Source organism: Heptranchias perlo, chromosome 23 (assembly GCF_035084215.1).
Source record: "Heptranchias perlo isolate sHepPer1 chromosome 23, sHepPer1.hap1, whole genome shotgun sequence".
NCBI classification, from domain to species: domain Eukaryota; kingdom Metazoa; phylum Chordata; class Chondrichthyes; order Hexanchiformes; family Hexanchidae; genus Heptranchias; species Heptranchias perlo.
In genome coordinates this window covers 1,530,528-1,556,945 of record NC_090347.1, presented here as the reverse complement: position 1 = coordinate 1,556,945, position 26,418 = coordinate 1,530,528, and the positions used below count along the sequence as shown (strand labels likewise).

At 47.9% G+C, this 26,418-nt stretch overlaps 1 protein-coding gene across 5 annotated transcripts in view; it reads right to left on the bottom strand.

Annotated features, from left to right (window-relative positions):
• Positions 1-1,028: 1,028 nt before the first annotated feature.
• LOC137340994 (monocyte to macrophage differentiation factor-like) overlaps positions 1,029-26,418 on the bottom strand; it is a 42,570-nt gene continuing 17,180 nt past the window's right edge. For all 5 annotated transcript variants that reach the window (XM_068003792.1, XM_068003793.1, XM_068003797.1 and 2 more), the window contains 6 exons: positions 25,798-25,879; positions 19,329-19,489; positions 16,112-16,186; positions 10,895-10,996; positions 10,219-10,288; positions 1,029-5,161 (listed from right to left, as the gene is read on the bottom strand). In XM_068003792.1, coding sequence (XP_067859893.1) covers positions 4,958-5,161; positions 10,219-10,288; positions 10,895-10,996; positions 16,112-16,186; positions 19,329-19,489; positions 25,798-25,879 — 694 coding nt within the window. In that variant the 3' untranslated portion in view covers positions 1,029-4,957. The remainder of the gene's footprint in view (positions 5,162-10,218; positions 10,289-10,894; positions 10,997-16,111; positions 16,187-19,328; positions 19,490-25,797; positions 25,880-26,418) is intronic.

The following is a 26,418-nucleotide window of genomic DNA, read 5'->3' as shown; positions in this document are numbered from 1 at the left end:
AATTGGCTGAAGACTGGCTTCTGTGATGGTGGGGATATCGGGAGGAGGCTGAGATGGATCATCCACTCGGCACTTCTGGCTGAAGATGGTTGCAAATGCTTCAGCTTTATCTTTTGCGCTCAAGTGCGGGGCTCTGCCACCATTGAGGATGGGGATGTTTACAGAGTCTCCTCCCATTAGTTGTGTAATTGTCCACCACCATTCACGACTGATCCGTTGGTTGTGGAATCGCTTGGCTCTGTCTATAGCATGTTGCTTCCACTGTTTAGCATGCATGTAGTCCTGAGTTGTAGCTTCACCAAGTTGACACCTAATTTTTAGGTATGCCTGGTGCTAGTCCTGGCATGCTCTTCAACACTCCTCATTGAACTGGGGTTGATCCCCTGCCTTGTTGGTAATGGTAGAGTGAGGAATATGCCGGGCCACGAGGTTACAGATTGTGCTGGATTACAATTCTGCTGCTGCTGATGGCCCACAGCCCATCATGGATGCCCAGTTTTGAGCTGCTAGATCTGTTCTGAATCGATCCCATTTAGCACGGTGGTAGTACCACACAACACAATGGACAGTTTCCTCAGTGTGAAAATAGGACTTTATCTGCACAAGAACAGTGGGACAGTGTAGAGGGAGCTTTACACTGTATCTAACCTATGCTGTACCTGCCCTGGGAGCCTTACAGTGCAGGACCAGAGAGTACCCCCAGAACCACACACCAGTGCTAGTCAGCGCTTTAGGAGGGGAGACAATTGGAGAGAAAAAACAATTCCTGTAGAAAAAAACCCACTTCTGAACATTTGGTGCTGAAAATTAGAAGAAAGCTAATGAAACCCTCTGCAGAAAATGTTAGCTGGTGGGAGGTTCCACCTGTATTCCCTTCACGGTGGAGAAGGGGAGTCTCGAGTTCAGTGACCCTGCCCATTCTACCTGTGCTACCCTTGGACGATGACATTGTACTGTTGGCTGGAACGATAGCTCCAATTGTTCTTGCTAGCTCTGTACCTACACCGTGTAAAAAGCCAGAATAAAAGTACACAAAATGCATCCTTTATTCAGTTCCAGTATGGTTCATTCAGGGGCACACACAGTGCATGGTCATATTGAAAATGTACAACACACTCCCAGCAAAAGGCTCAATACACCAACTCCTCTCTCATATCAACCAGACTTTAAAGTTAAAAAAGAAAAAAAAAGAGTATTTGGAATACAATTAGATGGATGAAATATTTCAGAACATAATGAGCCTCAAAGCGGAGACAGTTAAAAAAAACCCTCAGCAATATGGTACATGGGGAGGCGGTACACAGACACACTTACTCGACCTGAGTCTTTTTCTATTAGTGATCTGGTAAGGAAAAGAAAGGATTTGTTCTCTGGATCGCATCTGGGCTGAAAAGCAGGCCTGGAACTGCAGGCTCCTCTTGCCTTCTGCGAGGACGAGGCAGTCACTCAAAAGCTGGGAATGAGGGGAAACAAGCCCGAGGGGACATAGAAAGAGATCGGACAGCATTCAACATGAACACTTGACTGAATCAGTTGCTTACCTCAACTATCTGGAGATCCTGGGTGTACAGTAGCTGCATCAGACAGTGTGTATGTATGTTACACACACACACATTATATAATCTCTACTGTTTAATACATTTAAACTCGTACAAGACCAGTTATCCAAGTCTTGCACTTTCCCAGACCACTGGGAGAAACAGCACCCCAATTTACTGAGGAAAACGGATAAACAGATCAAGCAGCAATCCAGAGCCAAGAGTAAAATGGAACTTTTTTTGGAATCCACGATCAGGAACGGCAGATTTTCTCTGCTCAATCCGGCATTAGCAACTGATTTATATGCTGATGTGCTGAACGTTCTTTTTAAAAGCTCGTGTATCTCCGCTGGTTCCACAGATCCAGCTTTAGGCAATGCTCAGGCTACAGTGACAAAAGCTACGGTCTTGCCAATGTGTGAAAGCCTGCAGGTGCACACAGGTGCTGACACCTGCACGTACAAAAGTGATTTGCAGGCACCGCTGTGGCCCATGTGCAAGAACCTATTGGGTAGAGAAAGTGCAGGATAGCGCAGAAGGTTAGCGTGCTACAGACAATCACTGGGGGTGCAGCATTCATTGCTTGTAAACTTAGTAAACATTTCACACTTGGGGATTACAGCATCTGGATCAGGAATATAAAAATAAATTGTAATACCCTGGCCACAAAACTTGGCATGCACCAATTTAAATCCCCAAATAATTGCACACTGCAGAGAATCATAGCCCATTAGAAAAGAAATTGTATCTACACACAATCCTGGTCAAAAAAACACCACAAATCAGCAGCCAGAGAGGGCAGCTCATACACAAATCTGACAAACATCACAAGTTATTAGCGACCCCACCCTTTCCCTGATGCACAACCAAATTTGTGCAGGAATGAACATCTGGACTACATCCCAAAGCAGCACCCACACTGTAAGCAGCTGGTCCAGCAAGTACTAGAGGGAATAAGCTCCAGGCTCAATGGTCTAACTCCTGAGGCACAGTAATGGACAGTACAGGCCTGAAAAAAGGAAACGATTCTCTCAACTGACTGGTGTACATCTCAGTGTCTGCTGCTGTACGTGTACAGCACACTTTGGGTAAAAGGGATTGATCAGTGATCTAGTGTGTGTGTGATTGTATATGCGTGCGTCTCTCTCACACACAATCTCACACAGATGAGCTGATATCAAAGAGCAGGGCAGGCTGCGATGGTGATGAAGCTAGAATCCATTTGTTCATCACTTCATAGCAGCCCGGGGACATACAATGACGTACAGCTCTGGTATATGCAGCTATATGGTATCCGGGCTGATCTACACTTTACCCAGTGTGTACCATTGCTTGTATCCTGTTCTGTAGCTGGAATCTCTTATCCCAGCACTGAGATCACCTGGGTCTCCTGCCTCCCTTAGTATCGTGCTGAGTCAGCCAGTTAACGACCATAGTATGCCATACCGTACAGTGTTGAACAGAGACGTACTGCTCTGGAAACAGGTGTAAACTCTGCCACATTGCCCTCCGACAGACTGAACCCTCTCTGTAAACCAGGATGGATCGCAGCTGAAGGAAGTTTCTTTTCGAATGCAGTTTACTAAAAATCCCACCTGGATTTCAGTTTTGATTGACAAAAAAAGCACCTTTGAAATCTAAAACATGACCATTGAGGTATTTTACGCATCCATGGAGTATTGTAACAAAAACACTGCAACAGGTTCGCTCTCTGCTGGTCGGAAGCACCAAGTCAGACCTCTCCCTCCCACCGAGGGCAATCAGCAGCTGTGTGGAATTCAAGTGATGCTCTGATATAGTCTCCCCTGCCCCCAGAGTGAACAATGACCAGTCTCTCCTTCCCCTTTTACAGCAGCTGCCTGTCACGGCCCTGTACAGGCAGAGCTTTCAGGCTTGAACCGGTCTCCTGCCCTTTTCACATGGTGGGCTGGAAACTGTGTGTCTTGTTTTTATGTTAGGACTTGGGGGAAGAGGAAGGTTAAACTGCACAGCAGAAATTTAGACCCAGCTCCAGATCCAGTTCAAAATGACTGACCAACCCAAGCATATGACACCTGGTGCAGAAACAAAGATGCAACTTAGGAAGGGCCACTTTGTAAGAATGCATTGGTTGTATATAAAAAAAAAATTTTGTACATAGTTGGGCAAAGTCTTCACAAAATGTAAACCATTTATTATTTAAGTTTAAATCACTCAGTCTGAGTCTTAAAACGGGGGGAGCAGTCGCAGAGCACGGGAATTGCAAAGGCTGCCAGAGTGACCAACTTAATTTAAAAAGAAAAGGCAGAACGCAAAGCCAGAAACGGTAGTGACCGACAGTGCAGAACGAGAGAGAACGATTGTCTCTCCTTTACAAAAATGAGGTAATCAGAACCTCTGCTGTTCACAGTTCAGTGACCACTTCAAATTGCCTACTCCCTGATCAGCAACGATTCGGGTAACATGCCTAAGCATTTTTCTGCCTATCGCGTTGCAATGATCAAACGACACGACAGATCGGTGCTTTTTGCTGCATTCCTCGCCATCAGCTCATCGCTGCAATAGACTGATCCCCTATTATAATACTGTTGGGATAGACTCGCACGCCCCCTTTGCAAGGTGATAAGACTCTTAATTAACTTCCTGTTCACTAGCCTCCCACCTGGCTGCGATAGCACACTCGAAGCAACACCATGCAGAAGTACAACAACCGGCAATTAATTCTTTACCAGCAAACATGGAGGGGAACTACCAGCTCAGCCAAAGTCCCGCCCCATACAACTGCGCAAGTCTAAAATTTGCCGTCTAAAGCCGAGGTATAAAATGCCACAGTCAATTGGAATGTATCAATTCGGTTTGCTGTGGGTGCTCATATCAAACCGTATAATGCCCATGAGGCTTTATGTCACTTTATATTTTTAAAAAAAGTACCCTGCAGATTTGTTCCTAAGTTGGCTCCTCTCCTCCTCAGGAAAGAACTCTGGTTTCGGAAGTTGCCCTCGCAATTATTCCAATCTGTGTTTTGTTTTCCACAAAATAAGAAGCCCCAAAGTACGGTTCAAACTCTAGTAAATCACATCACTGTAACCGAGTCAAAGTGAAGCCTTGAAATTTCATCGGAGAAACAAAGAAGTCTGGGGGAGGAGGGGGACAGGAAGAGAAAAGGAGGTTAAAAAATGGTGAATTAAAAAAAAACTAAATAGCAGGAAGGGCAGCAGCTCCCCGAGGGTCTGTTAGAATTTCACATCCGTCTCCAGAGAATGTGACCGTGGTCCATTCACAGTTGGGGATCGTCTGAAAATGACTGGGTGCAAAGTCAGTACCTCACATCTGTTTTCTCCAGTCTGTTCCCACCATATATGTATATATATATATATATATATTTTAAATAAGCCGACGAAGACTGTAACCGATGGCAACCAATGGTTCCGGCCCGGAAGCTAGAAGTCCTTCCACATGGGTGTTGGTGAGCTGCGGTACAGGTATTTCCAGATGGCGTAGTAGTGCACCGCTGCGGCTAAAGCCACAAAGACATGCCAGATGGCGTGGGCGAAAGGAATGATCCCGTCACTTTTGAAGAACACCACTCCCAGACAGTACAGCATGCCACCCCACATCAGTTCCTGCATCCCATCGGTGTTCGACTGCATCAGAACAGAGGGCATTATTAGATCCAAAATCAAACGTCAAACCTACTCGTAGATTTATTCTGTTAACTACTTCCATTGAAAAAGTCTGGCTACTCTGGTCTGTTAAGCACAGGTGAAAATACAGGGGCGGTGGGGGGGGGGGGGGGAGGGGAGAGGAGAGGAGATGATTAACAAAAGAATAACTTGGCTAAATAATACTGTGTTGATGAGGGTTGAGGGAGTGGGAGTGAATTCAGAACTAATTCAGCAATATCACCAAGATAAGGATCACTCACTGTGTAAACATAGAAAATAGGAGCAAGAGTAGGCCATTCGGCCCTTCGGGCCTGCTCCGCCATTCAAATTGATCATGACTGATCGTCTAACTCAGTACCCTGTTCCCGCTTTTTCCCCATATCCCTTGATCCCTTTAGCATTAAGAAATATATCTACCTCCTTCTTGAATACATCTAATGACTTGGCCTCCACTGCCTTCTGTGGTAGAGAATTCCACAGGTTCACCACCCTCTGAGTGAAGAAATTTCTCCTCATCTCAGTTCTAAATGGCATCCTCCGTATCCTGAGACTGTGACCCCTGGCTCTGGACTCCCCAGCGATCAGGAACATCCTCCCTGTATCTAGTCTGTCTAGTCCTGTTAGAATTTTATATATTTCGATGAGATCATCACTCATTCTTCTAAACTCGAGTGAATACAGGCCTAGACGACCCAATCTCTCCTCATACGTCAGTCCTGCCATCCCAGGAATCAGTCTGGTAAACCTTCATTGCAAGGCAAGGACATCCCTCCATGGCAAAAACATCCTTCCTCAGATAAGGAGACCAAAACTGCACACAATACTCCAGATGTGGTCTCACCAAGGCCCCATACAACTGCAGTAAGACATCCCTGCTCCTGTACTCAAATCCTCTTGCAAAGAAGGCCGACATACCATTCGCCTTCCTAACTGCTTGCTGCACCTGAATGCTCGCTTTCAGCGACTGGTGTACAAGGACACCCAGGTCTCGTTGCACCTCCCCTTTTCCCAATCTATCACCATTCAGATAATCTGTCTTTCTGTTTTTACAACCAAAGTGGATAACCTCACATTTATTCAGGGGTCGGTGCTGGGTCCCCAACTCCTTACAATCTATATTAACGATTTGGAGGAGGGGACCGAGTGTAACATATCAAAGTTTGCAGATGATACAAAGATGGGAGGGAAAGTGGAGAGTGAGGAGGACATAAAAAACCTACAGGGGGACATAGACAGGCTGGGTGAGTGGGCGGAGATTTGGCAGATGCAATACAATATTGGAAAATGTGAGGTTATGCACTTTGGCAGGAAAAATCAGAGAGCAAGTTATTATCTTAATGGCGTGAAACTGGAAAGTACTGCAGTACAAAGGGATCTGGGGGTCCTAGTGCAAGAAAATCAAAAAGTTAGTATGCAGGTGATCAAGAAGGCCAACGGAATGTTGGCTTTTATTGCTAGGGGGATAGAATATAAAAACAGGGAGGTATTGCTGCAGTTATATAAGGTATTGGTGAGACCGCACTTGGAACACTGCATACAGTTTTGGTGGCCATACTTAAGAAAAGACATACTTACTCTCGAGGCAGTACAAAGAAGGTTCACTCGGTTAATCCCAGGGATGAGGGGGCGGACATATGAGGAGAGGTTGAGTGGATTGGGACTCTACTCATTGGAGTTCAGAAGAATGAGAGGCGATCTTATTGAAACATATAAGATTGTGAAGGGGCTTGATCGGGTGGATGCGGTGAGGATGTTCCCAAGGATGGGTGAAACTAGAACTAGGGGGCATAATCTTAGAATAAGGGGCTGCTCTTTCAAAACTGAGATGAGGAGAAACTTCTTCACTCAGAGGGTAGTAGGTCTATGGAATTTGCTGCCCCAGGAAGCTGTGGAAGCTACATCATTAAATAAATTTTAAACAGAAATCGACAGTTTCCTGGAAGTAAAGGGAATTAGGGGTTACGGGGAGCGGGCAGGAAATTGGACATGAATTTAGATTTGAGGTTAGGATCAGATCAGCCATGATCTTATTGAATGGCGGAGCAGGCTCGAGGGGCCGATTGGCCTACTCCTGCTCCTATTTCTTATGTTCTTATGTATCCACGTTATACTGCATCTGCCATGTTCTTGCCCACTCACCCAACTTGTCTAAATCACATTGGAGCCTCTTTGCATCCTCCTCACAGCTCACATTCCACCCCAGCTTTGTGTCGTCTGCAAACTTAGAAATGTTACATTCCGTTCCCTCATACAAATCATTGATATATACTGTGAATAGCTGGGGCCCAAGCACTGATCCCTGCGGTACCTCACAAGTCACTGCCTGCCACCCGGAAAAAGACCCGTTTATTCCTACTCTCTGTTTCCTGTCTGTTAACCAATTCTCAATCCATTCCAGTATATTCCCCCCGATCCCATGTGCTTTAATTTTGCACACTAACCTCTTGTGTGGGACCTTATCAAAAGCCTTCTGAAAATCCAAGTACACCACATCCACTGGTTCTCCCCTATCTATTCTATTAGTTACAGCCTCAAAACAACTCCAGTAGATTTGTTAAGCATGACTTCCCTTTCATAAACTCATGCTGACTTTGTCCAATCCCGTTAATGCCTTACAAGTGTTCTGTTATCACACCTTTTATAATAGACTCTAGCATTTTCCCCACTACTGATGTTAGGCTAACTGGTCTGTAATTCCCTGTTTTTTCTCTCCCTCCTTTTTTAAATAGTGGGGTTACATTTGCCACCCTCCAATCTGTAGGAACTGTTCCAGAGTCTATAGAATTTTGGAAGATGATCACCAATGCATCCACTATTTCCAGGGCCACTTCCTTTAGTACTCTGGGATGTAGATTATCAGGCCCTGGGGATTTGTCAGCCTTTCGCCCCATTAATTTCCCTAGCAATATTTTTTTTTTACTAATACTGATTTCCTTCAATTTCTCCCTCTCACTAGACCCTTGGTTCCCTAACATTTCTGGGAGGTTACTTGTGTCCTCCTTTGTGAAGACAGAACCAAAGTATGTGTTTAATTGTTCTGCCATTTCTTTGTTCCACATTATAATTTCCCCCATTTCTGACTGTAAGGGACCTACATTTGTCTTCACTAATCTTTTTCTCTTGACATATTTATAGAAGCTTTTACAGTCAGTTTTTATGTTCCCTGCTAGTTTACTCTCATACTCTATTTTTCCCCTCTTAAATCAATCTCTTTGTCCTCCTTTGCTGAATTCTGAACTGCTCCCAATCCTCAGGCTTGCCGCTTTTTCTGGCAATTTTATCTGCCTCCTTTTTGGATCTAATACTATCCCTAATTTCTTTTGTAAGCCACGGGTGAGCCACCTTTCCTGTTTTATTTTTGCGCCAGACAGGAATGAATAATTGTTGTAATTCCTGCACACGTTCTTTAAATATTAGCCATTGCCTATCCACCGTCATCCCTTTTAGTAAAGTTCCCCAATCTAGCCGAGTCAACTCACACCTCATACTTTCGTAATTTCCTTTATTTAGATTCAGGACCCTAGTTTCGGATTCAACTACTTCACTCTCCATCTTAAATGAGGAATTCTATCATGTTATGGTCGCTCTTCCCGAAGGGACCCTGCACAACAAGATTGTTAATTAATCCTTTCTCATTGCACAATACCCAGTCTAGGATCGCCTGTTCTCTAGTTGGATCCTCAACGTATTGGTCTAGAAATCCATCACGTACACACTCCAGGAATTCCTCCCCCATAGTATTGCTAATTTGGTTTGACCAATCTATATGTAGATTAAAGTCACCCATGGATTATAGTTGTACTCTTCTTGCATGCGTCTCTAATTTCCTGTTTAATGCCCTCCCCCACATCTCCACTACTGTTTGGGGGCCTATAGACAACCCCCAACATTTTCTGCCTCTTGGTGTTTCTTAGCTCCACCCATACAGATTCCACATCGTGATTTTCCGAGCCAATATCCTTCCTCACTATTGCACTGATTTCCTCCTTTACTAACAACGCTACCCCACCTCCTTTCCCTTTTTGCCTGTCCTTCCTAAATATTGAATACCCCTGGATGTTCAGTTCCCATCCTTGGTCACCCTGCAGCCACGTCTCCGTAATCGCAACTATATCATACCCGTTAATATCTATCTGCGCTGTTAATTCATCTACCTTATTGCGAATGCTCCACGCATTAAGACACAATGCCTTTAGGCTTGTCTTTTTAAGATTGCTAGTCTTAGTTTTATTTTGCACTACGGCCCAATTTGTTTCTCGTCCTTGTTTTCTCTGCCTTCCACTATTGTTTCTTCCCTTTCTGTCTTTTGTTTCTATCCTGTTTCCCCCTCCTCTGTCTCCGTGCTCAGGTTCCCATCTCCCTGTCATTCTAGTTTAAACCTTCCGCAACAGCACTAGCAAACACCCCCGCGTAGACACCGACCCCGGTCCTGCTCGAGTGTAACCCGTCCCGTTTGTACAGGTCCCACCTTCCCCAGGAATCTAAATCCCTCCCTCCTACACCATCCCTGCAGCCACGCATTCATCTGGTCTATTCTCCTGTCCCTATTCTCACTAGCACGTGGCACTGGTAGTAATCCTGAGATCACTACCTTTGAGGTCCTGCTTTTTAATTTATCTCCTAACGCCTTAAATTCACCTTGCAGGACCTCATATCTTTTTTTAACCTATGTAACTGTACAGAGTCACTGTTTATTCAGGGTAAGGGTCACTCACTGTGTAACTGCACATAATTGCTAATTAAGACTTGTGCAGTAAGTTACTTGGGAAGCTCAGTGAAGCAAACAGTAGAACATTTGGATTCATAGAGCAATTCAATTCACTTCTGGAAAAAGGGGCAGAGGTGGCATTCAGATCAATCAAAATGGGATGAACTTCTTGTCCTAATGACTTCACTTTTTGTAAAAATTCTGAAGTTTTTATGTCCATGGAGGTCCAATAGTCCTGAAATGTCATTGCCGTCATTGAGGAGGTGAGTTTTACACTGGGGAATGAAACAGGGGGACAGACTTACAGAGAATGATCTGAGCCACCTACCATAGATGCAACCACCACGGCTGGGGAAAATCCCATAGCCAAGTAAAACATCAGCTCAATAATCTTGTATCTGTGCAAAGGAAACATAAATGTTAGTATAAAATATACTTCAATTAAACTTTGGTTCATGCTCCCACATAACTACTGACACTTTTAAATTACCCAGATATAGAGGAGGGCTCTTTTTAAAAATTCATATTCGGGATGTGGGCATCGCTGGCAAGGCCAGCATTTATTGCCCGCCCCTAGTTGCCCCTTGAGAAGGTGGTGGTGAGCCACCTTCTTAAACCACTGCAGTCCATGTGGTGAAGGTTCGCCCACAGTGCTGTTAGGAAGGGAGTTCCAGGATTTTGACCCAGCGACAATGAAGGAACAGCGATATATTTCCAAGTCGGGATGGTGTTTGACTTGGAGGGGAACGTGAAGGTGGTGTTGTTCCCATGTACCTGCTGCCCTTGTCCTTTTAGGTGGTAGAGGTCATGGGTTTGGGAGGTGCTGTCGAAGAAGCCTTGGCGAGTTGCTGCAGTGCATCCTGTGGATGGTACACACAGCAGCCACAGTGTGCCGGTGGGGCAGGGTGTGGTGTTTAAGGTGGCTGCTTTGGGTGATCAAGCGGGCTGCTTTGTCCTGGATGATGTTGAGCTTCTTGAGAAATTGCTCAAGAGAAATTGCTTACTGTTCATGGTATAAAAAGACGTAGATGGTACCAGCAGCTGCCATGATCCAAATGAACCAACGCATATGAGACGCCAAGGGCCCAAGCTCCCGGAGATTTAACCTGCAAAACAAAGATGTGCGAGGGTCTTTCAAACAGGGGATGTGTTCAACAGTACACAGCAAAAAGAGGTTCATTTGATCACCCCCTGCCCTGAACGCATCGTCTCTTGATGAGGTTCCACAGTTGCCGGCTGTCCTCCAGTACTTGACCCTTGTGACTATTCTTCACCTGTGAGCTTAAGCAGTGAGTGTCGACAGGCCATACACCTGTGGAGAGCATCAGAGCTAAGCCCATTCCTGTCCTCACCAGGCAGAGACAGGATAGCAGATCATCAGGAGGGCACAACTGGGCACTTTCTACCTAAAGAACTTCACTACTGCTGGGTATAAAATAGCAGCATAGAAAACAATTCCCTTTCCCCATGATTGCATGCCAACCACAGCAGAGGTAAGGTGCCAACACACCAGGGACAGAGGTGAGGTGCCAACACACCAGGGACAGAGGTGAGGTGCCAACACACCAGGGACAGAGGTGAGGTGCCAACACACCAGGGACAGAGGTGAGGTGCCAACACACCAGGGACAGAGGTGAGGTGCCAACACACCAGGGACAGAGGTGAGGTGCCAACACACCAGGGACAGAGGTGAGGTGCCAACACACCAGGGACAGAGGTGAGGTGCCAACACACCAGGGACAGAGGTGAGGTGCCAACACACCAGGGACAGAGGTGAGGTGCCAACACACCAGGGACAGAGGTGAGGTGCCAACACACCATACCCATGAGAACTTCGGCTCAGAGTTGAGGAGCTGGAGTCCAAGCTGCAGACATTGCAATGCATCAGGGAGGGGGAAAGTTACTTGGACACTTTGATCCAGGAGGCAGTCACACCCCTTAAACTAAATACTGTAGAATTGGCATGTGGTCAGGGGTTGAAGGGTGTGACTGCGAGTGAGGCAGGTACGAGGATCCAGGAGGTAGCATTGCAGGAGCCTTAGCCTCTGCACTTGTCCAATAGATATGAGGTGCTTGCAGCTCTTGTGGACGAGTGCAGGGACTACAGGGAGGATGAGCAAACTGGCCACGGCACCGTGGTTCAGGGGGCCAATCAAGTGGGGGGAGTACAAAGGAATGTAAGTGACAGTATAGTTAGAGGGATAGACACTGTTCTCTGCAGCCAAGAGCGAGAGTCCCGAAGGCTGTGTTGCCTACCTAGTGCCAGGGTTAAGGACATCTCCTCGGGGCTGGAGAGGAACTTGGAGTGGGAGGGGGAGGATCCAGTTGTCGTTCTCCACGTAGGTATCAACGACATAGGTAGGACTGAGAAAGGGTTCTGCTGAGGGAGTTTGAGCAGCTAGGGACTAAATTAAAAAGCAGAACCAAGCTAGGTAATAATCGCCGGACTATTACCTGAGCCACGAGCAAATTGGCACAGGGTAAATCAGATCAGAGACATGAATGCATGGCTCAAAGATTGGTGTGGGAGAAGTGGGTTTCGATTCATGGGGCACTGGCACCAGTACTGGGGAAAGAGGGAGCTGTTCCGTTGGGACAGGCTTCACCTGAACGATGATGGGACCAGTGTTCTGGCAAATCGAATAATTAGGGCGGTAGAGAAGGCTTTAAACTAAATAGAGGGGGGAGGGCTCAGGTGGGGCGAAGTTTAGATTGATAAAGAGAAAAGACAAGGAAGTAGTACAGGAAAGTGATGAGGGTAATGATAAACACAGTGTGTCAGGAAGGGACAGAGTGTACAAACATAAGAGTGCACTAGTAAATGGGGCCGGGGTAGGAAAGAATGGTAAAAAGACAAAATTAAAGGTTCTTTATCTGAATGCGCGCAGCATTCGTAATAAGATAGATGAATTGACGGCACAAATAGAAACAAATGGGTATGATCTCGTGGCCATTACAGAGACATGGTTGCAAGGTGACCAAGGTTGGGAGCTAAATATTCAGGGTTATTTAACATTTCAGAAGGACAGGAAAAAAGGTAAAGGTGGTGGGGTAGCTCTGTTAATAAAGGATGAAATTGGTATAATAGTGAGAAATGATCTTGGCTCAGAAGATCAAGATGTCGAATCAATTTGGGTGGAGGTAAGAAATAGCAAGGGAAAGAAATCACTGGTGGGAGTAGTATATAGGCCCCCTAACAATAGCTACACTGTCGGGCAAAATATAAATCAGGAAATAAGGGGGGATTGTAAAAAAAGGTAATGCAATAATAATGGGCGATTTTAACTTTCACATAGATTGGACAAATCAAATTGACAAAAATAGCCCCGAGTGTATTAGGGACTGTTTCTTAGACCAATACGTCGGGGAACCAACCAGGGAACAGGCCATTTTGGATCTGGTAATGGATAATGAAACAGGATTAATTAATGATCTCAAAGTAAAGGATCCTGTGGGAAGCAGTGATCATAACGATGAATTTCACATCCAGTTTGAGAGCGAGGATCTTGGGTCTGAAACTACTGTATTAAACTTAAATAAGGGCAATTATAAAGGAATGAGGGCGGAATTGGCTAAAGTGGACTGGGTAAACAGATTAGATGGTTTGATGGTGGATAAGCAGTGGCAAACATTTAAAAAGATATTTTATGACTCGCAACAAAAATATATCCCTGTGAGGAGGAAAGACTCCACAAAAAGGGTGAACCAACCATGGCTAACTAAGGAAGTCAAGGATGGTATCAGGTTAAAAGTAAAAGCATACAACATGGCAAAGATTACTGGTAAGCCCGAAGATTGGGAAAACTTTAAAAACCAGCAAAGGATGACTAAAAGAACAATAAAGAGGGAGAAAATAAATTATGAGAGCAAACTAGCAAGAAATATAAAAACTGACAGTAAAAGCTTCAACAAGTATATAAAAAGGAAGAGGGTAGCTAAAGTAAACATTGGTCCCTTAGAGGATGAGACTCGGGAAATAATAATGGAAACAAGGAAACGGCAGAGGAATTGAACAGATATTTTGTATCTGTCTTCACAGTAGAAGACACGAATAATATATCAATAATAGAAAATCAAGGGGCAAAGGGGAGGAACTAAAAACAATCACTATCACTAGAGAAAAAGTACTAGGTGAACTAATGGGTCTAAAGGCTGACAAGTCCCCTGGTCCTGATGGCTTGCATCTGAGGGTCTTAAAGGAAGTGGCTGCAGAGATAGTGGATGCATTGGTTGTAATCTTCCAGAATTCACTAGATTCTGGAAAGGTCCCAACGGATTGGAAAACTGCAAACGTAACACCCCTATTCAAGAAGGGAGTGAGACAGAAAGCAGGCAACTATAGACCAATTAGCCTAACATCTGTCATTGGGAAAATGCTAGAATCCATTATTAAGGAAGTAGTAGCAGGACATTTGGAGACTCAAAATACAATCAAGGAGAGTCAACATGGTTTTATGAAGGGGAAATCATGTCTGACAAATTTATTGGAGTTCCTTGAGGAAGTAACGGGTAGGGTGGATAAAGGGGAAGCAATGGATGCAGTATATTTGGATTTCCAAAAGGCATTCGATAAGGTGCCACATAAAAGGTTACTGCACAAGATAAGAGCTCATGGTGTTGGGGGTAATATACTGGCATGGATAGAGGATTGGCTAACTAACAGAAAACAAAGAGTCGGGATAAAAGGGTCATTTTCAAAATGGCAATCTGTAACTAGTGGGGTGCCGCAGGGCTCAGTGCTGGGGCCTCAACTATTTACAATATATATCAATGACTTGGATGAAGGAACAGAGTGTCTTGTGGCCAAATTTGCTGATGATACAAAGATAGGTGGAAAAGCAAGTTGCGATGAGGACACAGTGTCTGCAAAGGGATATTGACAGGTTAAGCGAATGGGCAAAAATTTGGCAGATGGAATATAATGTGGGAAAATGTGAAGTCATCCACTTTGGGAGGAAAAATAAAAAAGCAAAATATTATTTGAATGGAGAAATACTACAAAATGCTGCGGTACAGAGAGATCTGGGTGTCCTCGTACATGAAACACAAAAAGTCAAAATACAGGTGCAGCAGGTAATCTGGAAGGCAAACGGAATATTGGCCTTTATTTCTAGGGGGATGGAGTATAAAAGCAGGGAAGTCATGCCAGAACTGTGCAGGGTGCTGGTGAGACCACACCTGGAGTACTGCGTACAGTTCTGGTGCCCTTATTTAAGGAAGGGCATACTTGCATTGGAGGCAGTTCAGAGAAGGTTCACCAGGTTGATTCCGGGTATGGAAGGGTTGTCTTATGAGGAAAGATTGAACAGGTTGGGTCTATACTCATTGGAGTTTAGAAGAATGAGAGGAGATCTTATTGAAACATACAAGATTCTGAGGGGACGCGATAGGGTAGATGCTGAGAGGATGTTACCCCTCATGGGGCAATCTAAAACTAGGGGACATAGTCTCAGAATAAGGGGTTGCCTGTTTAAGACGGAAATGAGGAGGAATTTCTTCTCCCAGAGGGTCGTGAATCTTTGGAATTCTTTACTCCAAAAAGCTGTGGAGGCTGAGTCATTGAATAGATTCAAGGCTGAGTTAGACTAATTTTGATCAGCGAGGGAGTCAAAGGATATGGGGAAAGGGCAGGAAAGTGGAGTTGAGGTAAAAATCAGATCAGCCATGATCTCATTAAATGGCGGAGCAGGCTCGAGGGGCCGAATGGCCCACTCCTGCTCCTATCTCTTATGGTCTTATGCATTTCCTCACAGGAGATGATAGAGCCCCTCCCCCACCTACCGGCTGGTCAGAGCTCCACCACAACAGGGGAAGATGAAAGATCGGGAATGAGTTACAAAACGTTGCACACGCACACAGCATTTCTTGAACAAAACTAAACAGCATCCAGTTATTGCACAGCTTTCTGAAGGTGCTGGAGGTTGGAGGCGGGTTCATTTTTGGGATATTTTGACATTAAAGGAATTTAAATAAAATCAGAGCCAACGCCCAGGAAGTTCAACAGAACGGTTCATTGCAGTTCCAGGTGGTGAGGCAACTGTAGCTGGAGTTCACATCGGAGCCTGTAATATGTTCAACTCCTGCAGATGCCCAGCGCCCGAACCCCTACGTGCTTCCAACGGCCCTGCGCGGCCAAGTCATTTCTGTGCAGTCTCCCTGGGTTCTGGCCCTGGATGGAGAGCAAGGCCTTTATTCATTGTAAAAGAGGTTAAGGCACTCACCACGGTGCGTAGGAAGATGCGATGAAGAAGTAGATGACGATTCGGTCACACATGTGGAAGCACTGCTCCATTGTTCTGTCAAATGGGAAAAAAAGATCATCACTCACGATCCTTCCAACTTCCTGACATTTACCTGAGGAAGGAGGAAGCCTCCGAAAGCTTGTAAATTTCAAATAAAATCGTTGGACTATAACTTGGTGTTGTAAAATTGTTTACAATTATCAACCCCAGTCCATCACCGGCATCTCCACATCATTGATCCTTCTAACGACAGTCCTGCAGTCACAAGCACAGCCTGTCGTGCAAGGTCACACGCACCAGGCAGTGCTAGAGTACGCACTCCCACACACAGCCGGCAAGGCCATCATATGCACTTGCACACAATCTCACTCACTCACCTTCACCTCCATCCTACAGGAAGACAGTTGAATCGCTGCTTTTTAAACTCAAACTGTAACAGTATTTAAAACAAAAGGGTTTCATAAATCTGGATGCATCAGTTTACAAAGCTAACCACGAACAATCCTGATTTACAATTATATTGTGGAAACTTTCAGCGAGACCGGGGGGAGGGGGAGGGAGAACGCGAGCGAGACCGGGGGGGGAAGAGGGGGAGGGAGAACGCGAGCGAGACCGGGGGGGAGGGGGAGGGAGAACGCGAGCGAGACCGGGGGGGGGAAGAGGGGGAGGGAGAACGCGAGCGAGACCGGGGGGGAGGGGGAGGGAGAACGCGAGCGAGACCGGGGGGGAGGGGGAGGGAGAACGCGAGCGAGACCGGGGGGGAGGGGGAGGGAGAACGCGAGCGAGACCGGGGGGGGAAGGGGAGGGAGAACGCGAGCCAGACCGGGGGGGGGGGAGGGGGAGGGAGAACGCGAGCGAGACCGGGGGGAGGGGGAGGGAGAACGCGAGCGAGACCGGGGGGGGGAAGGGGAGGGAGAACGCGAGCAAGACCGGGGGGGGAAGGGGAGGGAGAACGCGAGCAAGACCGGGGGGGGAGGGGGAGGGAGAACGCGAGCGAGACCGGGGGGCGAAGGGGAGGGAGAACGTGAGCGAGACCGGGGGGGGAAGGGGAGGGAGAACGCGAGCGAGACCGGGGGGGGGGAAGGGGAGGGAGAACGCGAGCGAGACCGGGGGGGGGGAAGGGGAGGGAGAACGCGAGCGAGACCGGGGGGGGGGAAGGGGAGGGAGAATGCGAGCGAGTGAAACCGGGGGGAGGGGGAGGAAGAACGTGAGCGAGCCAGCAAGACTGTGGGGAGGGGGAGGAAGAACGCGAGCGAGCGAGACCGGGGGGAGGGGGAGGAAGAACGCGAGCGAGCGAGACCGGGGGGAGGGGGAGGAAGAACGCGAGCGAGCGAGACCGGGGGGAGGGGGAGGAAGAACGCGAGCGAGCGAGACCGGGGGGAGGGGGAGGAAGAACGCGAGCGAGCGAGACCGGGGGGAAGGGGAGGAAGAACGCGAGCGAGCGAGACCGGGGGGAAGGGGAGGAAGAACGCGAGCGAGCGAGACCGGGGGGAGGGGGAGGGAGAACGTGAGCGAGCGAGACCGGGGGGAGGGGGAGGAAGAACGCAAGCGAGCGAGACCGGGGGGAGGGGGGGGGAGAACGCGAGCGAGCGAGACCGGGGGGAGGGGGAGGAAGAACGCGAGCGAGCGAGACCGGGGGGAGGGGGAGGAAGAACGCGAGCGAGCGAGACCGGGGGGAGGGGGAGGGAGAACGTGAGCGAGCGAGACCGGGGGGAGGGGGAGGGAGAACGTGAGCGAGCGAGACCGGGGGGAGGGGGAGGGAGAACGCGAGCGAGACCGTGGGGGAGGGGGAGGGAGAACGCGAGCGAGCGAAACCGGGGGGAGGGGGAGGGAGAACGTGAGCGAGCGAAACCGGGGGGAGGGGGAGGGAGAACGTGAGCGAGCCAGCAAGACTGTGGGGACGGGGAGGAAGAACGCGAGCGAGCAAGGCCGGGGGGAGGGGGAGGAAGAACGCGAGTGAGCGAGACCGGGGGGAGTGGGAGGAAGAACGCGAGCGAGCGAAACCGGGGGGAGGGGGAGGGAGAACGCGAGCGAGCGAAACCGGGGGGAGGGGGGGGGAGAACGCGAGCGAGCGAAACCGGGGGGAGGGGGAGGGAGAACGCGAGCGAGCGAGACCGGGGGGAAGGGGAGGGAGAACGCGAGCGAGCGAGACCGGGGGGAAGGGGAGGAAGAACGCGAGCGAGCGAGTCCGGGGGGAAAGGGAGGAAGAACGCGAGCGAGCGAGACCGGGGGGAAGGGGAGGAAGAACGTGAGCGAGCGAGACCGGGGGGAAGGGGAGGAAGAACGCGAGCGAGCGAGACCGGGGGGAAGGGGAGGAAGAACGCGAGCGAGCGAGACCGGGGGGAAGGGGAGGAAGAACGCGAGCGAGCGAGACCGGGGGGAAGGGGAGGAAGAACGCGAGCGAGCGAGACCGGGGGGAAGGGGAGGAAGAACGCGAGCGAGCGAGACCGGGGGGAAGGGGGAGGGGAGGGGAGGAAGAACGAAAAGGAGCGAGGCCAGAGGAGGGGGGGGGGGGGGCTGGGGAGAGAGAGCGCTAGACAAAGAGAGAGACACATTCAGAGCAAGAGCATGAGAGAGAGATGGAAGGGGGAAGAGTTCGAGGAGGTATACGAGCATTCAGCTCACAAATCAGAATTATTACAACTAACTTTTAGCGAATTACACCAGGGAGCAGATGCCATCCAGGTTTGTAGTGGTGAGTTGCATAATTCATTATTTCCCTCTTAAAACTGAATGGTGACCAGTTTTTTTTTAATAAAGTCCATTGATTAAGTGGGCCCACTACGTTAATCGGATCCTTTATAATGACCATCCCAATTTGTAATAAAAGTGTTGGAGGTTCCACGCCCTTCTCTGCTGATTTAGTGCATGTCAGGCAGGGCAACAGTTGGGGCACTTCCAATTCATCTCAGTGCCCCTGGGTTAGGGAGGGGGAAAATCAGGCAGGCTTCCTTTTCCTGATCACTACCCAGCAGCACCTACTAGGAAACATAAGTGTGAACTTCGGGCGAGGACAGGCCCAGACTCAACTGTAACATTCTCAACAACTGAACAGCTTGCCGCCACTCACTGACTGAGTGCAGACACCGAGAGGAGATATTGCAGGGTGGTCTGTGGCTGTGAAACTTGCACCCCCCCCTCGAAAGTCAACCTCTTTAGGAGAGGGGAAGGCGAGGAAAATGTTACCGTGTATTACCTCAAGTGGCTCTTCTTCCACGCAATGATGTGGAAGACAGTGGAAACGATGAACAGTGCGCACAGGCCCACGCCGTACATCCAGGCCGTGATCTTCTCCCACCGGTCATCTGACAGTCGGTGAAGCAACGTGCTGCCGACAATTGCCGGAACAATGAGGAACTAGGAAGAAAAACACACGCACCGATTCATTGGCCTTTCCCACATCTCGGACAGCTTCTCTTCCCCTTTTACGTAGAATTACATGGAACGTACAGCACAGAAACAGGCCATTCGGCCCAACTGGTCTGTGCCGGTGTTTATGCTCCATGCGAGCCTCCTCCCTCCCTACTTCATCTCACCCTATCAGCATATCCTTCTATTCCTTTCTCCCTCATGTGTTTATCCAGCTTCCCCTTAAATGCATTTACGTGTTCCCTGCCCCACCCAGCCCAATGCAGATGGGCAGGTGATCACCTAGGATCTAATATTTGGCTGCATTTGAGAATGTTTGGGGAACTGTGTGGCACGGCACAGTATGAATATGCTACCGAGCTACACAAGCAGGGACTGTTCTACTGCATGATGGTGGCACTATTTTCATACTATGAACTGGGGGAAGAACACCCAGCCATGGTTAGGGAAAGAGGGCGGGGGACAAAGAGGGGTAAAGATTCAGGGGTTATCAGGGCTAACCACCATCTGGTGCACATTGTGTGGATGCGAGGTGAATCATAGAAATTTACAGCACAGGAGGCCGCCATTCGGCCCATCGTGTCTGTGCCGGCCAAAAAAGAACTATCATGCCGAATCCCACTTTCCAGCACTTGGTCCGTAGTCTTGTAGGTTATGGCACTTCAAGTGCATATCAAAGTAAGTAAGTGAAGACAGTATCAGAAATAAAAACAGAAAATGCTGGAGAAGCTCAGCAAGTCAGGCAGCTGTGAAGAAAGAAAGAGTTAACGTTTCAGGTCGAAGACCTTTCGTCAGAACTGGAAGATGTTAAAAGAATTAAGTTTTTAAGCAAGAATAGAGCCAGGGACAGTATCAGGCTCGGCTCGACTCGATCGATCGATTAAGCTGCAAACATTCACCATCCAGGCTCACAACATGAATGATGGCCACCAGAATTTACATAGAGCAGGGATAGAACCATGGTCTGCATGGGCTAGTACTACATGTACCCATTTCAGCTGTTGGACCTCACTGAACACTTACAACGACCACCAGTTAGATCACGCGTTTAACATGTAAAACGTCCCAAGGTGCTTCATAGGAGCGTAATCAGACAAAAATTGACACCAAGCCAAAGATGGAGATATTAGTACGGGTGACTGAAAGTTTGGTCAAAGAGGTGGGTTTTAAGGAGTTGTAAACAATTTTACAACACCAAGTTATAGTCCAACAAATTTATTTTAAATTCCACAAGCTTTCGGAGGCTTCCTCCTTCCTCAGGTGAATGGTGTGGAAATGAAATTTTCGAATCCTTCGCATTTGAAAATCACAGAACAATGCCTGGTGATTACTGCCCGTTGCCAAGGCAATCACAGTGAGCAGACAGAGTAGTGTCACCTAAAAGGCCACCGAATATACAAACCCCCAAAAAAAGAGAGAGAGAGAGAAGGAAGACAGTCAATGACCCGTTATATTAAAAACAGATAACATTTGTTCGCTGGTGGGGTTACGTGTAGTGTGACATGAACCCAAGATCCCGGTTGAGGCCGTCCTCATGGGTGCGGAACTTGGCTATCAATTTCTGCTCGACGATTTTGCGTTGTCGTGTGTCTCGAAGGCCGCCTTGGAGTATGCTTACCCGAAGGTCGGTGGCTGAATGTCCATGACTGCTGAAGTGTTCCCCGACAGGGAGAGAACCCTCCTGTTTGGCGATTGTTGCGCGGTGTCCGTTCATCCGTTGTTGCAGCGTCTGCATGGTCTCGCCAATGTACCATGCTCTGGGGCATCCTTTCCTGCAACGTATGAGGTAGACAACGTTGGCCGAGTCACAGGAGTATGAATCGTGCACCTGGTGGGTGGTGTCCTCTCGTGTGATGGTGGTATCTGTGTCGATAATCTGGCATGTCTTGCAGAGGTTACCGTAGCAGGGTTGTGAGATGTCGTGGACGCTGTTCTCCTGAAAGCTGGGTCATTTGCTGCGAACGATGGTTTGTTTGAGGTTGGGTGGCTGTTTGAAGGCGAGTAGTGGAGGTGTGGGGATGGCCATAGCGAGGTGTTCGTCATCATTGATGACATGTTGAAGGCTGCGGAGAACATGGCGTAGTTTCTCTGCTCCGGGGAAGTACTGGACGACGAAGGGTACTCTGTTCGTTGCGTCCCATGTTAGTCTTCTGAGGAGGTCTATGCGATTTTTCGCTGTGGCCCGTCGGAACTGTCGATCGATGAGTCGAGCGTCATATCCCGTTCTTACTAGGGCGTCTTTCAGCGTCTGTAGGTGTCCATCGCGTTCCTCCTCGTCTGAGCAGACCCTGTGTATTTGCAGGGCCTGTCCATAGGGGATGGCCTCTTTGACGTGGTTAGGGTGGAAGCTGGAAAAGTGGAGAATCGTGAGGTTGTCCGTGGGCTTGCGGTAGAGTGAGGTGCTGAGGTGCCCGTCTTTGATGGAGATTCGTGTGTCCAAGAAAGAAACTGATTCTGAGGAGTAGTCCATGGTGAGCTTGATGGTGGGATGGAACTTGTTGATGTTATCGTGTAGTCTCTTTAGTGATTCTTCGCCGTGGGTCCATAGAAAGAAAATGGCGTCGATGTATCTGGTGTATAGCGTTGGTTGGAGGTCCTGTGCAGTGAAGAAATCCTGCTCGAACTTGTGCATGAAAATGTTGGCGTATTGGGGTGCGAATTTGGTCCCCATGGCTGTTCCGTGTGTTTGGGTAAAGAACTGGTTATGGAAGGTGAAGACATTGTGATCCAGGATGAAGCAGATGAGTTGTAGGATGGCGTCTGGAGATTGGCTGTTGTTGGTGTTGAGTATTGATGCTGTCGCAGCGATGCCGTCATCGTGGGGGATACTGGTGTAGAGTGCCGAGACGTCCATTGTGGTGAGAAGTGTTCCTGGTTCAACAGGTCCGTGGGTACTGAGTTTTTGTAGAAAGTCTGTAGTGTTGCGACAGAAGCTGGGGGTTCCCTGTACGATGGGTTTCAGGATGCCCTCGATGTATCCAGAGAGGTTCTCACACAGGGTTCCGTTGCCTGATACGATAGGACGTCCGGGTGTGTTGGCTTTGTGTATCTTTGGGAGGCAGTAGAAGTCTCCCACGCGGGGAGTACGTGGGATGAGAGTGCGTAGGATGTTTTGAAGGTCTGGATCGAAGGTCTTGATCAGTTTGTTGAGCTGATGGGTGTGTTCTTTGGTTGGGTCTGTGGGTAACCGTCTGTAGTGTTCCTGGTTGTCCAGTTGTCGGTATGCTTCTTTGCAATAGTCCGTTCTGTTCTGTATGATGATGGCTCCTCCTTTGTCCGCTGGTTTGATGACGATGTTACGGTTGGTCTTGAGAGCTTTGATGGCGTTGTGTTGTGCTCGGGTGACATTCTGGACTGTCTTCCGAGTGCGGCTGATGAATCTGGCATAGACGTTTTAAGGAGGGTCTTGAAGGAGGAGAGCGTGGGGTTTGGGAAATGGAGAGGTTTACCTAATTAAACTCTCTTGGCACAGAAATGTTACTGCCGTCCTCAAGGGGTTAAAGGCAGAAATTCACAGGGACGTCATTGGGCGTCATCACTACTGCCTCTAAATTCACAGCAAAAGGTTTCAGGTTTCTTGTTGACTAAACATAGGATAAGAGACCAGGTACAGGGCAGCAGCCTTGCCAGATTTTCCATGTTTCCCTCCCCTTCTGTTGTAACCATCTCCTCTGGACCCATCTTTCTATACTAATCTCATTATCACCTCCTTTTGCCTTGCACCATCATTTTTGTCATTTAGTCACTCCTGTCCTCCCAGGCAGCACATTCCAGGTCATTACAACTCGCTGCGTAAAAATGTGTTTCCTCATCTCCCCCTCTGGTTCTTTTGCCAATTACCTTAAATCTGTGTCCTCTGGTTATTGACTCTTCTGCCACTGCAAACAGTTTCTCCTTATTAACTATTAAAATCCCATATGATTTGGAATACCTATATTAAATCTCCCCATACCTTCTCTGCTCCAAAGAGAACAACCCAGCTTCTCCAATCTCTCCACATAATTGAAGTCCCTCATCCCCAGTACCCCATTCTAATAAATCTCTTCTCACCCTCTCCAAGGCCTTGACATCCTTAAAGTGTGGTGCCCAGAATTGGACACAATACTCCACCTGGGTCCGAACCAATGTTTTATAAAGGTTTAGCATAACTGCCTGGCTTTTGTACTCTGTGCCTCTATTAATAAAGCCAAGGATCCTATATGCTCTTTTTTTTTAAAAACAGCCTTCTCAACTTGTCCTGCCACCTTCAAAGTACGTGCACCCCCAGGTCTCTCTGTTCCTGCACCCCGTTTAAAATTGTACCATTTAGTTTATATTGCCTCTCCTCATTCTTCCTACCAAAAGTCAGAACTGACCCTCCACAATATTGGGGAAGTAGCAGCCCCTGGTCAAAAAAAGTCATCGTTAACCAATTTAAGCGTGTATGCACAATAAACATAGACTGCCACATAGAAACCTATCAATAGCTTCTCTTGTTTTTGATTGTTGCACTGTAGGTATTATATCCAAAGCATGAAGTGTCAGCCGTGGCTCAGTGGGTAGCATTCTTGCTTGAGTCAGAAGATTGTGGGTTCAAATCCTGCTCCAGAGACTTGAGCAGAAAATCCAGGCTAACACTCCTAGTGCAGTACTGAGGGAGTGCTGCACTGTCAGAGGTGCCGTCTCTCGGATGAGACGATAAAACTAGGCCCCATCTGCCCTCTTAGTGGATGTAAAAGATCCCACTGCCACTATTCAAAGAAAAGCAGGGGAGTTCTCCCCGGTGTCGTGGGCCAATATTTATCCCTCAACCAACATCACTGAAACAAATTATCTGGTCAATATCACATTGCTGTTTCTGGAATCTTGCTGTGCACAAATTGGCTGCCGTGTTTCCTACATTATAGCAGTGACAACATTTCAAAAAGTACTTCATTGGCTGTCCTGAGATTGTAATAGGCACTATATAAATGCAAGCTCTTTCTTTATACAAAGGACATGATGGGCTGAATGGCCTCCTTCTGTACCATAAATTTCTATGATTCTAAGACAAGAGACACAGAAGGCAAAGGCAGGCAGTATTGAATTTCTATTTTTGCCAGGAATTCGGATTGCAACTACAGCATGAAAAGGAAATGCGTCAGAATGTTTTTGATTATAGAACGCTCGTAAGTGGCACACTAATATTCAGGGGGAAATTTTAACACCCCGGGTGGGAGAGGGAAAGTTAAATTCTTAAAAATCTGAAATCCGACCCCAACCCACCTAGTTCCGGTTTAACCAGGGCGAGTGAGTAATCTGCTCAAGAGCCCAGGTCAATAATTTAAATATGTTAATGAGGCAGCGTGCCTCGGATTTTAGCAACCTTTTAGATTTAACGGCTGTAGACAGGGTTTCCCAGGTCTCGGGAAACCCAGCAGCTAAAAGGTAGGTGAGAACTGAAAATGCTGGAGAAGCTCAGCAAGTCAGGCAGCATCTGTGGAGAAAGAAACAGAGTTAATGTTTCAGGTCGAAGAACTTTGCTCGCCAGTTCTGACAAAAGGTCTTCCTCTTGAAACGTTAACTCTGTTTCTTTCTCCACAGACGCTGCCTCACTTGCTGAGCTTCTCCAGCATTATCTGTTTTTATTTCAGATTTCGAGCATCCATAGCATTTTGCTTTTGATTTGGGAAGCGAGAACTGCTGGAACCAGCAGGTAAGTGCTTTTTATAGCACTGCTTGTGAGCCAGGAGGAGCAGGAGTGTTTCTCCCTGGTCCCTCAAGCTAACTTGTGATTGGCATCCCTCCCCGCAATCCGGTGATTCCTCCCCTGCGATCTGCAGGCCGATCTGCGATTCCCCCCCTGCCACCGCAATCTCTCCCTCCCTCTTCTCCGGTTTCCAGCTGCGGCCATGTACCGCAGGCCTTCCCACCTGACAGCCGTCAAGCCTCTCAATCTGGCTGCCGGACGGGAAACGGAGAAAAGAAACTCAAATGAGGTCCTGCCGTTAAATTCGGCAGGACCTCCGTGTTCCCTGGCCGCTACAAGTTGCCCCCATTCCCTCCCCGCTTCCCCGTAAACATCGGAGCCTCAGTGTCTAGGCTCACACGTGACAAAATGGCCACTTGCACGAGGTACTGGAGGGTGGGCAGCGCCCATGGAACTGTAGCCCAGCCCGAGTAAGTGCCTTCAAAAGGTGCGGGGGCGGGGGAAAGGCATAGCATTCTGACCACCTCAAATAGAAAAGGTTGGTGGATCACTAGGTCTTGTGCCTGGGAGATTCCTTCCCCGTTCCCTATCAAAAATCAGCCACTAGCAGAAGAGTGGGAATACTTACAGCGTGAGTGTAACAGTTTGCAGCATGTTCGTATGCAGTGGGCTGGTACCGGGAATTAGCTGGAGGTCGGTTATTCATCAACCTACAAAGAAAGAAAGAGAGTTTATTAATCCAGTAATTAAAACAGTCAATGCTGGAAAAGCTCAGCAAGTCATGAGCTTTTCCAGCATTTTCTGTTTTTATTTCAGATTTCCAGCATCCGCAGTATTTTGCTTTTGAATGAAACAGTCAAACGAGGACTGAAATTCCAGGTGTAGCTTTGATTCAGTTGAAAGTTTTAATTCGACAACAGACAGCGCCCCACAAAAGTACCTGCACTGGTATCAGAAACTGTACCGATCAGAATTCTCCCTTTTTCCATCATTAGATATGGACCCTAGAACTGTACTGAATCTACATAGCTACTGCTTAAATACAGCAACATCCCTCAGATAGTTAGAGCTCGACAGCTCACTCAAATTATCCTGGTTAGTGACCAAGCATGCCTCTCACACAAGTCGCGTTAACGGCTAGATATCTCACTTGACCATGTGAGCTTCCTCCCCATGACAGTCTGTGCTGGAGCTGGAGAGAGCCTTTGCGTGAAGGAGCAGCAGCTGCTCTCTCCCCACACACCAATCT